This window comes from Pseudopodoces humilis, chromosome 1 (assembly GCF_049639895.1).
Source record: "Pseudopodoces humilis isolate 2021_Gansu_Grassland_sample_001 chromosome 1, ASM4963989v1, whole genome shotgun sequence".
NCBI lineage: Eukaryota > Metazoa > Chordata > Aves > Passeriformes > Paridae > Pseudopodoces > Pseudopodoces humilis.
In genome coordinates, this window is record NC_142200.1 from 30,386,424 (window position 1) to 30,399,186 (window position 12,763).

General features: G+C 36.4%; 1 protein-coding gene across 5 annotated transcripts in view; it reads right to left on the reverse strand.

Annotated features, from left to right (window-relative positions):
• Nucleotides 1-5,050: 5,050 nt before the first annotated feature.
• The window catches only part of HNF4G (hepatocyte nuclear factor 4 gamma), a 61,952-nt gene continuing 54,239 nt past the window's right edge, over nucleotides 5,051-12,763 (reverse strand). For all 5 annotated transcript variants that reach the window (XM_088062813.1, XM_014254027.2, XM_088062807.1 and 2 more), the window contains 5 exons: nucleotides 11,958-12,045; nucleotides 9,769-9,921; nucleotides 9,360-9,596; nucleotides 8,759-8,881; nucleotides 5,051-8,350 (listed from right to left, as the gene is read on the reverse strand). In XM_088062813.1, the coding sequence (XP_087918939.1) occupies nucleotides 8,232-8,350; nucleotides 8,759-8,881; nucleotides 9,360-9,596; nucleotides 9,769-9,921; nucleotides 11,958-12,045 (720 nt within the window). In that variant the 3' untranslated portion in view covers nucleotides 5,051-8,231. The remainder of the gene's footprint in view (nucleotides 8,351-8,758; nucleotides 8,882-9,359; nucleotides 9,597-9,768; nucleotides 9,922-11,957; nucleotides 12,046-12,763) is intronic.

A 12,763-nucleotide genomic window follows, 5' to 3' on the forward strand; every position in this document is an offset into this window, starting at 1 on the left:
TTTAAATTTGCTGCTGTTTTCTCTTGCCTTTTCTAGATATTCTAGTAGGCAGAGGGGGTTGTTCCAGGAAATTCAGCATGAATTCACATGAAATGGTGCTGGCAGTGTGACAACACAAGTGCTGTAAGCTTGATGGGTTCAAGGATTCTCAGGCACAGGATTCAATGTAAATTAAGCAGTAAATAAATAAGGACTCTTACTCTGGGAAAGATAAGATTCAGGTGAGAGAGAGGACAGGGCAATGCAATTAATAGTTATTACACTAAAGAGCCTTTTATCACCGGCAAATTATATTAGGGTTGAAGACAGTAATTTGTGGAAAAGATTCTGATCACATGCTTTAGTTGAAGTAGGTTCCATGAGTCTATTTATTGTGCTGGAGAATGTATATTCTTTGGATCTGAGAGTTTACATGGCTTTGGCTTTTTATTGACCTTTTTATATCTTCATTCACTGCCCCACCCACCTTAGCAAGCAGAACACAAAGATGACAGCTGACATATCACAGTCAATTCCAAGCATTTAAAATCTGAAAAGAGCACTCAGAATACCAGAAAGATTGGGTTGTATAAAAGATCAGTAAGCTGAATTATTTCCAAATCAAAATAATAATCCACCTTATTTTACTGCATGTAAGTTTCATTGTTTGAGGAGGTTCTCTGTTAACCATGGTGCCTTCAAACTTGCTCTGACCATGACAAAAGAAAGATTCTCTTTCACATATTGATATACCTCCAGAAGGTGAGGCATTGCAAAAGGCAATAGCACTGTGTTACTTACTGGACTAACTGCCCTTCTGTGCTCATCAAACCTTCTTGAATCTATCCTCTCTGACTGGGTACCCTTGAGACCTACAGCACTATATTTTTAAGGGATTTTTTCCCTCACTATTACCCCTATCTTCAAAGTGAAAATTTCTCCTTAAGCAGGTGTCTCCTTCCATAAGTCAGAAGCTGAAAGCTCCAACGGTGCCTTCCTCATGAACAGGGAGATGGGGATTCCTCTCCTGCCTTCCAGAAGGACCCCATCCCTCTTTTCATTTTCAAATTATTTGTTGGTTAATGAGCAGCATCTCAGGCTGTCAATCTCTGAGGAGTCACAGTGTCACAAAGACAGAATATCTGCCTCTATGTATTTAATCACACAATGCAATTTTAATCAACCTGGAAAAAAGCCCCCATTAAAAAAGAGGACAGATCGAGCTGCAGTTAAATTGTGATTTTGGTGTTGAGATAAAAAATGGATATTAATGTTCATGTTGCAAAAGAAAAGTGTACTTCACGGTACATAAATTAAATATATAAAGTTTGTTATTTTATAGTATATCTGTCTGCATATGTTAGAGTATTGTTCCATTTTATTACATTTCTGATCAAGACTAATGCTCATTAAAAATCTAATATGACAATGAAAAATTTTATATGGAAAATTCTTGTCGTCTATTACAATTGCTATCTGTTCCACTTTTTGGAAACCACAGTAAATTAGACTTGGGCCATGGTAATCTTAATTATATCTTGAAATAGATGATGTTGGAAATATATTGAATAAACTCTTTTGGTGAGATTGCCTTTGCCTCTTAATTCAAACTCTATGTTCATATGCTTACATTATTTAAATTACAAAAGGCAGGCATCTGAAAAACTGGATGCTTTGTTGGGCTGTCATATTCATGAAAATTCATTCAATTGTGAGGAGGTCAAAAAAAGGGGAGAAAAAAACCTGTGTGCTGATCAAAATGTAACATTAAGCCACACCATTTCATTTAAGCTGCAAAATGCATAGACTAAAAAAGACAGTTCAACATGATCTCATGTTGATCTCATGTGTTCTGTGAATTCGTCATACTTTTAGCTAGAGTTGTAACCCAACCTATTTACTTGGTTTATTTGAACAAGACAGGAAATAGAAACCATCCTAATAGGTGATACAAGCACTCTGCATGCTGGGTGGCTGATGTGAAAGTGACAGATGAGAACATCACCAGATCAAGCAGTCTGGTTTTTGCTCCAAAGTTGTATCAAAGTGAAATGTTGACTCTGAATGCAACTAAAAACCCAACCAAAGTTTTATCTTGTCTCAGTTGGCCTTGTGAGAAGCAAAGAACAGCAAGACCTAGCAGGTGATACAACTGGCAAGTTCAGTTGTGTCACATGAAATAAGATGATAAAAAGGTATTGGTGATAGTAAGAACTGCTGTGAAAGGCATTGTTTCACTCCCATGGCATTACTGCCCATTGATAAGGAATGTGTTTAATTAATACTTAGAGGAAGGGTCCCAGAGCTGTGATGCAGAATGTGGCCAGGCCTCCCTGCAGAGCAGCCCTGTGAAGAGCCAATAAGCTTCCAGTGGGAACCTGAGGGCATGTTGAGATGCTGGGATGTGTTTCATGAACTGTTTAATAGAAATTGTAAATGAATCAGCTGCTCCAAGTATGAAGTTTGCAATCTACAGGTGATACACTGAACCACAAACCAAACTACATTGAATATATTGAGCAAAGCCATCTAACCTTATACCTCCAGTGAAGAGGTTTTCTTATCTCTTCATGGAATCAACAGTGTTAGCCAATTTTTGCATGTCTTCTTTCCTTCCTCCTTTCATTGAATTCTCTTGAAAGACTGAAGAACACCTTATTTTGTACTCTATTTTTTCCTAACCAATTACTAACTCCTTTAACTTGTTCAGGTAATTTCAGTCCCAGAGACACATCTCCATGTGCAATCGTTATAATTATGCTTCCTTGAAGACATTCAATATTCTAAAATTGAAACAGCAACTGTTGCCTGTTTTGTCAACCCACCAACAAACTGGCAAAGGAGGTTAGGTGGGAGGCCAGACCCCAAAATGTCACTGAGCCCTATCAGACATGAGACACTCAACTGTTCAACTCTTGTTACATTAAGACTCGAAGAGACCAGCCAATGCTATTCTGATCAAAGCCGAAGACATTTTAAAACTGGATTTCTAGGCTTTCTGCTCTAGTCTCAGAGGAGAGTGCAAGCTTCAGATGAAACTCCCTCTTGATCAGACTGGCTAAAGGAAAATCTTCAACACTTGCTGCTGTTCACCTCATCGTGTTGGACACTGGTGACATTCACCCTTGCAAAAGGAAGAAGTGGTGTCAGGCTCAAAATCATTGGGTAATTAAGAGCTCTGTGCTGATGCAAGGGTGTCCTGCCACAATATGACTTGGAGAAGCTGTCACATCAGGCCTTGTTTGCGAGGAGGTGGCAACCCTCTCAGCAGCATCAGTAAATGTAGTATTGATGTGGTATCTTTGACTGACACTTGATTCAGGTGAACTGCCAGATAATGTCAGTAGCAATCATAGCTCCACCGCAATATTAAGGAACAGAGATCATTGTCATAAGAACATTTTTAGGCATATGTCTTCATGAGGTTTTGCCCATCCTGTTTAGATGGTATTCAAAAGGAAATTATTATAGTTGGTGATACAAAATGAAAGTTTTCTTTCACTGTCATTATATAAAAATCTTTACATTTGATCAAGTTTCTTACACTTTAATAGAAATGTTTATGATTTTGTTTAGAAATCAGGCATGCATTTAATTTTTATGAAATAAATTTTTGAAAATATATTTCTGCAATTGAGCACCTTTAATCCCCTCTGCAATAAAATTTAACTTTTGGCTTCATAGAGGGCTTTCTATTTATATATAGACTATTCAATTAATTAAAATGCATGGATTTGCTGCAAGAAAATCAGGAATCAGAAGAAAGCAGTGATTGATGTCAACCTTGATGACAACCATCTCCTCTATCTTCATGTTAGAAAAACAACAGAAGAAAGAGAAGTGCAATTGCATTGTTAACATCAAAACACTAAATCTGGCGATAATTTTTCCATTTTTTGTTTATTCCTAGGGAGAATAAAGGGAAAGAAGCTAATACATCTGTATCAGGTCCAATAGAAAAAATGCAAAAATTAATTGCAAACCAATACAGCAGTTAGCTCATCCATCTGTCTCTGGAAAACACACAATCCTGATTCACCTATTGCAGCTACTTGTAAAGCTGATTTATTGAAATCCTTGAAGAATAGTCTGTGAACATGTCACAGCATTGAAATTGTAAGGGGGTTTCCATATTTCCTTCATTGTGGGCTGAGAAAAAAAATTTTTTCAGTTCCCTAAAATCATAAACCTTCTACACCCCAGTCAGCATTCACAAGTGGAGGTTTCCTGCATGTAGAATAATCAGACACTGACACAAGTTCCTCAGAGGGACCAGACCTCCAGCATTCAAAATGGAGTCTCCTTTTCCTCCCATGGCAACTTTTTCCCGTAGTTCTGCACTCCAGAACAGAGCCCATTTGAGCAAAAGTAAGCAGCCAAAATCACTGTATTATTACTACTAAAAAAAACTACCACCACCACTACCACCAACATAATAATAACAAAAATCCCCTAAAAACAAACAAACAAAAAACCTCCAACCTAATTTCTATTCAAAATCTAGTAAAGAAATATGCAAATGAACATAATTTCCAAGGCAGAGGAGACACTTGTCATCTGAAAAAATATATTGTAAAGAATCTTCCTAAAGTTTACAATGCCTTTATAAAGTTGCATCTAAATTTTTCTAAATAATAATGTGCTGGAAAAAAGGCAGTGATTTCTTAAGTTATCCCTGTCCAGAAAAACAGTTTTTTTGTTTTTTTGAACAGGCTGTTGAACATATGGTTAATTTTAAACACAGATGGAATTAAGCATGTGCTTCAGTTCTTTTCTGAGTCAGAAGTAAAAATTTAAGACCATAGCTATGTAATACTTTGCCATGCTACAGCAGAATCAACTAAAATGTTGCCATTATATTCTTTCATATGATTTCAATATCCTGCTTGAGCAGAGGGGGTTGGATTAGATGACCTCCAGAGGTCCTTTTCAACCTCAGACATTCTGTGATGCTGTGAACACTGTAGAGATGAAAGTATGTTAGTTATATACTTATCTATTGTGTAAGGAATATAAACCATTCTCATTGTTTATGTAAATAGCAAAAAAAAAAAATTAAAAGGCAAATGTGTCATTTGGATCATTCATTTTTCTTTATTGAGCTTTGATGAAAAACAGTCCATTTGAAATATTTCCAGCAACCATTTCAATTCCAAATGCTCAATACAAAAACTTGGTATCAGAGTTCAAACATATAAAGTTACACCTCATTATAATTTAATATTTAACAGCACTAATCATTTCTGATTTTTCATAATTAAGTTTACAAAAATAATGTTACATTTATAAAATAAATCAGGTTTTCCCAATAAATTACAGTGGTGTTCTTATTCAAAAATGTAATATATCATACAAAATAGACAACAGCTTTTTGTCAGATAAAATACTAAAGTATATTTTTCTTCCAGTACATTTTGGCAGTGTGTGGAAACATTTTATTGTACACTTGATATCTGAAGTTCACTGTGAAAAATAAACTAAGCTATTATGCACATCTCTTATATAAGGCAAGGGTGGCCAGCTTGGGGACTGATCTTTATTTCCGATTATGTTTTTTGTCAGACCAATACTGCTGTGTTTATGCAACTGACTTCATTCATCTGACACAGTAAATTCATGCAGATCCACCTAGAGTCCAACACTCTTTCTATGACAAGTACACAAAAGTGAGCCAAATCAGTAAACATTTGGGCTGCTCAGTATCTCTCACACTTGTTTTACCTTTGTGTATCACTGTAAAGCATTGGTGGCCAACTTGTAAAAATAGCACAGTCCGGATACCCTTAAAGTTAGTGGCAAAACTTCAGTACCTTATTCTGTCATAAAAACTCATACTAAAAGGAACTTGTAAAAAGAGCAATGCATTAATAAAAAACAAACAGTAAACAGCAAAAAGAAAAAAGGATCTAAAAAGCAAAAGGCAAACATTAATAGCTACTGTATACAGACTTTACAAAAGCAACTACTTTAAAATAACAAAGAAGCACAGTGTCTACCTCGTGGTAGGTGCATTCTCATTAAAGCCTTTTGAATGTTCAGGTCAGCTCAGCATTTACTGTGTTTTGTAGGCATTTCCTGCCTACAAAAGTGTATTTGAAGAATCATTCCAGATTGTTTGAGCAACTTTTATAAGCCAAGGGAGTAACTGCACCATCTCTGGATGCTGTGATTAATGAAGGTGTCTGGTTCAGGATGAAGGACGAATCTGTTCATCTGTTCATTCATTCAGGATGTATTCTTCACCTTGAAGAATTTCTGACTCCACTGTTTTCTCTTTGCAATAGTTTAGCAAACTGCAATATTATTATCTCTTTTTTATCTGTTTCTCTCTTACATATCTTCTGGTAGAAAGTCTACCTTAAAGTAGACTTTACTCACTGCTGTCTGGAATAAATAAAATGTGCAAAATGGTGATTTGCTTATGATACTAGTATTGTATGACAAACGTACCACTTCATATATCACAAAGGATTACTTTCACAAATTGTAACTGAGTAGTATAAATGCCCCAAGTGAGCATGTCACCACATCCACTTTGTGCAAATTCACAGAGGGTCCAAATCCAGATGGGTTGTTATGGACTCCAGACACAAAGCTTAGTCAGTGTTGGATCCCCAGACTGAAAGAGGAGGAAGAGGTGGAGAAAGGGGCTCATCACAGAAAACCAAGTCATACCACGCTTCTGAAAACTCTTGAAAATTGAGAGGATGAGTATGTGAATTGAGAGGGTGTGCTGTCTTCTGGCTTGAAATACCATGACTCAAATTAGGAAAACCTGGAGCTGAATTCAGGCACATTTGCCACTGCAATTAGTAAGTCATACCTCTCCAAACACAGAGCTACTATATTCATTACAACTTTTCTGTAGGTGAATTTTAGTGATTGCTGAAATGTGCATTTACCACACAGTTAGACCAATAAACACAATGGCTACTCCTACACTAGTAAACCAAACATCACAAAGTATACTCCAGCCCTGAGGTCAAATAACATGGTCCTAGTTATACCTCATTGCAGTTACAACTTCCTTGTGAGGGCATGAGGAGGGGCAGGCACTGATCTCTTCTCTCTGGTGACCAAGGACAGGACCCAAGGGAATGGCCTGAAGTTGTGTCAGGGGAGGTTTAGGTTTGATAACAGGAAAAGGTTCTTCACCCAGACAGTGACTGGGCACTGGAACAGTGACTGGGCACTGGAACAGTGCCCAGGGAAATGGTCACAGAAAAGCCTGACAGAGTTCAAGAAGCATTTGAACAACCCTTTCAGGCATGTAGTGTGACTCTTGGGGATTGTGCTGTGCAAGGCCAGGAGTTGGACTCAATGATTTTTGTGGGTCCCTTCCAACTCTGCTTATTCTGGGGTTCTGTGATACTCTCTGTACCCCTAAAGAGAAGGGCTGTGTCCAAAGAACCTGGTGAAAAGTGTCCCTAGACTGGCCTAATTCCCAAAGTGTGCCCATAAATTTTTTAGGAATGTATTAATTAGTTCAGCCTGAAAAGCCTACCAGTTCTTGTTCTAAGTATTTATCAATATAAATGCTTCAGCACTGGCCAATTGACTATATATAGACATAATATCTATAGATGTTCTACATATAGATTTTAAGAAGTCCTCAAGCACATTCACCCAGGCAGGCCTTCTGCTTCACACAAACTCTTAAGCAGGGAGGATTCAATGGTTTTGTTGAAATTTTACTTGAAAGAGATGGTCCTTTCAAATCAGGATTTTTTAAAATAGCTGGGGTTTTCTGTCCATTAAGTATGTTTTCCTTTTTTTTTTTCTATTCATGTGCTTTTTTGGTAGCCTAATGTTCTACTATTAGTGTAATCTTGGCTTTTGCTTGAATAACCCACCTTTTCATGTCTACAATTCACAGCTAAACAAGCACTAACCAGTTCCATTATGATGAAAAAAATTATATACAAATCTAAAACAATAATATTAAGACAACAACTAAAACAGAAAATAAAAACACAAATCTGTGCACTTATAAGATCTAAAAATAATATCTACCTCTATACATATTTGTCAGACTGCAGTGTCCACAGTTACAGTTGTATGCAGTAGTCAGAACAGCATTACTTTCCAAATCATGAGGTGTTTTAAGGAACACCCACTTAGTAGTGGCTGCTGAGGAAATAATTTCCCTTTATCAACCTGAGATTTTAAATGTGCAAGTGTTCTACTAATCTTTCTAGTGCATGAAAAGGAAGGGAAGGAAGGATAAGACAGAGACAGAGATAAAAATATTATCACAATGGTTTTTGTTTCAAAATAGATTGTTGTGCAATGACTGAAGCCTGATTTGAAGACATTTTGTATTCTTGCCCAGAGCCTTGTGGAGGGGAAGGCAATGGAGTTTCTGGAGTTGCTGAAAAAAAACATAGAAATAATTACATATTTTTATAGCCTGGTCTACTCTACATATACATACTACTGCAATGAAAGGGAGTCTTGTTGCATGCTTGGGAAAGGGAGTGCCTTGACATGCTAGGGAAACAGGATATTTTAATGATCAGAATTTTTAGTTTATTAAAGATTGTGCATGTAAAAACAATGATATATCAGAATGGTGCTGAACTTTTAAAATTAAAATAAACTCAGGTCAAAGTCTATTACTTAACACCATTTATATACATACATTTTTAATGCGCAATTATTTTAATTTAAGAATGATGATTAAATAGCACTATGAACACTGACAGGCCACTGTTCTAATTAGTATTTTAAAATGAAACAGTGAAATGTTATGACAGAAGGTTAACATGTAATTACTTACGTATCTGTTCTGTGTGTACAGGAGCAGACACTGAACCTATAAGGACAGTCTGGCCAGTTAATGGATCTTGGGCTAAGTGAGGATGCATTGGATGATGCAGATGACTGGCATCATTAGAAGTACCTGCAAAAATAACATGAGCATATATCAATGCAAAAGAGCATGTTGTTGCCAGTGACTTATACTTCAGTAATTACATTTCCACAGAGTAAATATTTTGATTGGCAATTTGAATAATTGCCTTTGGGTATTCATTAAACAATTTAAGAAGACTTCAAGCATATTAAGCACTGTGTTTATTTTCACTGTTTTGACTGCAGTAACAGTGTGTTTCATGAAATATTTCTAAGGATTCTTTCATCTGCCTAGAGAATTGTAGGACAACCCAGTAGTTACTGAGAAGTAAATAGCAAAATCTGTCATTGTAGGACTAAGTCAACAAGATGAACTGCCAAAACAAAAAGGCTTTAGTTAACAATTACACAACACAAAGCTCAGATAGTGAGTCAGAGTGGTATCTTAGATCAGGATTCCTTCAACATCCCAATATGCTAAATTCAACATAATACAAGATGGTAAATTTAACAAATTGTTATCTTACCTCCCAGTAACATTTCCTGAAGCAAACTGTCAATTTTAACAATTCCAAATAATTTAACCAATTGTATCTGCTCAATCATTTGCCAAGTGATGCTTTGGAGTGTAGGCAGTAGAAGAAGAAGTTCTCCAAATCTTCCTCTGGAGTCATACTGACGGTCATTAATATAATCCTCTAAACTGATTTGGACTTGGAATCGCATATTCTTAATTTTCAATGGATTACTCAAACCTTTTGCATCTTAAAAAATGACAAAAAGTCAAGGCATATTACAAATGGAAGAAGCATCATACTGTTTTTCATTTTATTCTTTTCTATTTAGCTAGATAACATGAACAGATGCTACATTAACAAAAATTACTTTCAATACAATCACATGTAAAACAATTGAGAGATATTTTTGTAAAAATACCTGGATCAAAAAACACAATTGCTTTCAAGCAAGCATATTCATTGTCATCTATTTGAATTTCCTGGAAGGGACGAACTAATTCATCCAGAATCCGATTTGCCACTCGGCAGATCTCTATTTCAGTGCTGTTGCGATGAATTATGTAATTGTTGCCTGAGAAAGAAAGAATACCAACATATGAATTGATACAAACATTTTGAGGTAACATACTATATGAAGCCAACTTTCAAAAGTACATTTCATATTGCTTGATCAAGTTAATAATTTTTTTAAGTAATAACTCTCCCTTGTATCACACAACTTTCCTTTGCAAACAAAGTGTATGTGCAAATTATAGCTGTCACCCAGTGAATAACTGGTACATATACATATGTATGTGTACATACATTTAAGTATGTCAACATGTAGTTACTGATTGGTCCACAGAACCAAAGTTGGTACTTGAACGTACAAGTATGAAGCAAGTAGACCTTTGTGTTTAAATAACTGGTAAAGATACTAACAAATTGATCTTAAAATGTCTTCTGCCCTGATTAAAATAACATATCCCAAGCTGAATGACAAGGATTTCTCAACAGACAACAGGAGATGCTGGAAATGCTTTTTTTTCTAATGGATATTTCTGTTGTTCCTAATAAAATTTAGTAGCATTGTAAAATTTTCAGTTAGGAATTAATTTTACCTAGAGTTTTTTGGGTTTTGGGGGTGTTTTTACATATCCATTCGGAGGTCTCCACTATGGCCCAGCACTAGTAATATTGTGGAGTTTTCAGAAGCCACCATGTAGTTTTTAAAAGAAAAGATGGTAATTATATCACAAAAGATCCACGTCAAAATGACCCATAGAACAGATGCCTACCTCCAAGTATCAAAATTAAGCCTAGATGCCTCAAATTGTTTCTTCTTTTGGCATATCTGCTGATGCTTATGATATATAATTTTCTTACTATTATTTTATAATTTTTCTTATTGACATTATTAATCCAAATAAAATTTAATTTTTTTGTTTGTTTCTGTTAATTTTGTTAGTGAAACAGTATCTAGGGAAATAACTACCTTAAGAAAGCCATTTGTACAGCTTTTATCTTGAAAAGATTGCTGGGGAGAGAAATATCTTCAGACCACACCCTTCTTGTCCTTTTAATGTTTTAATATGTGTAAAAATAAATCCAAGCTAATTTAGAGCTATGAAAAGGCGGGCCCATAGAAGAAGGAGGACAAGTAGTAGAAAATGTCCTTGTACCACACCACCAATGAAGAGACAAGTCTGAGTCCATATTCCATATAGTTTTGCCTCACATCAAAAATCCTGTCCAAGACAACCAACAGACTTTCTCAGAAAACAGCCTCAGTGCTGACAATGTCAAATGAGACCCTTTTTGGCAGAGTACACTTCAAAGTGGCAGAGCACTGTGTCACACAAGGCTAACAAATGCCTCTCCCCATCACTCTCCACACAGGCACACATCTCATCTTGCAACTGGGCCTCCCTGTTGCATGAACTGGAAGACGTGCTTCCATCAGCGACAACATCCTCTTCCCTGACAGCCATTTCAGCTGACCAAGAATATGCTCCTGCAGACGTGCCTTGTCACTGTGCCATGGATGCATCCATCTGCATGTGGCAAGGACAGCAGGAATGATGTTTATGTGGTGGCCATATGGGGACTGTCGAGGAAGCAGTGAGAGGGGCCTTGGGGAAGTGAGCTGCAGGAAACAGGCTATCTAATATTTTATCCAGTGGAGTCTTCTCTGAGTCTGAAGGACTCCTGAGAAAGCTCCAGAAAAATGGTTTTCATGAAGACTGAAAGTAGTACATGTGCAACAGGTTGGCTGCTCCTTTCCTAAGCAAAGGAGTTTTTACGCTGTTTTTGTGATGTTGTTGTTTTGTTCCATTGTTTTTCATGGGAAAAGGTGCAGAAAGGACAATAATGTTAGGAGGCGATTGCCAGGAACTCCCTTAAATTGTGGTTTCTGCTATCCAATAGACCTTTAGGTGTATTAACCCACATGAAACCATCCACCTGCTTTTGCTAAAACAGGCACATGACGTGTCATTAATAGCAATTTAACATTTACAGAATGTATTGTTTTGATTGTGCCAGAACAGTTGCCCCACTTAAGTGACTATATCGTTGCTAATGTACTATAACATCATCACCAGTAAGTAAAAGAAAACCAATATTTACCTAGAAGTAAAATGTCCTTATATGGCATGGACCTTTTTGCTGCTCCAAGCAACAGGTGCTCCCCAGCATGTGCTCTTAGAAGGGCAACCTCATGAAAAAAACAGCAGACTCATTAGATGATACAGCAGTAAATTTCAATATGAGCAAAAGAAAAGAGGATAGATATTACTGTGTGTCAGGTACATGTTTAAGACTGTTAAGATTCCAATGTAAAATGTAAAGTGAATGTAAAAATCTTAACACCATAAAAACAGCACTTCCTAATTAAACTGTCATCCTCAGTCACTTCAGGCATTCTGTCTAAATTTTAAACATCAGGGTCTGCAAAATACTTCTCAATAAATATAGTACCTGCATTTATTTCCTAGTGTGTATTCCCTTGACAAAGTTTTCTCTGGCATCTTAAGCTGACACTAATGACTCCAGTGGGCTGGAATGAACTTTAACAATAAATTTGGTTCTATCAGTGCCTCATTTTTCTCTTGAACCAAAAAATTTATGTGGCACTTAAAAGAGCTTTTCCCCAACAAACCCAGATATGCTAACAGAGCCACTATTGTCCACAAAGAGGGATCCCAATTTGTACTGGGAAGGAACTTGTGTTTATTAATTTATTCTTTCTCACCTATTTACCTTCCTCTGATTTTAATGTCTGCTTGAAATTTCACCTGGGTAATTCTTATCTGTTAAGACTTTTCATGTTCTCAGTAGAGTTACCTTAGCTGCTTTGGTCTCTTCTATGTTTTATAAATCTGGCTGACTCCCAGATCAGGAAAAATTTTTTCAAAACCAGATGTGCGTTTTAT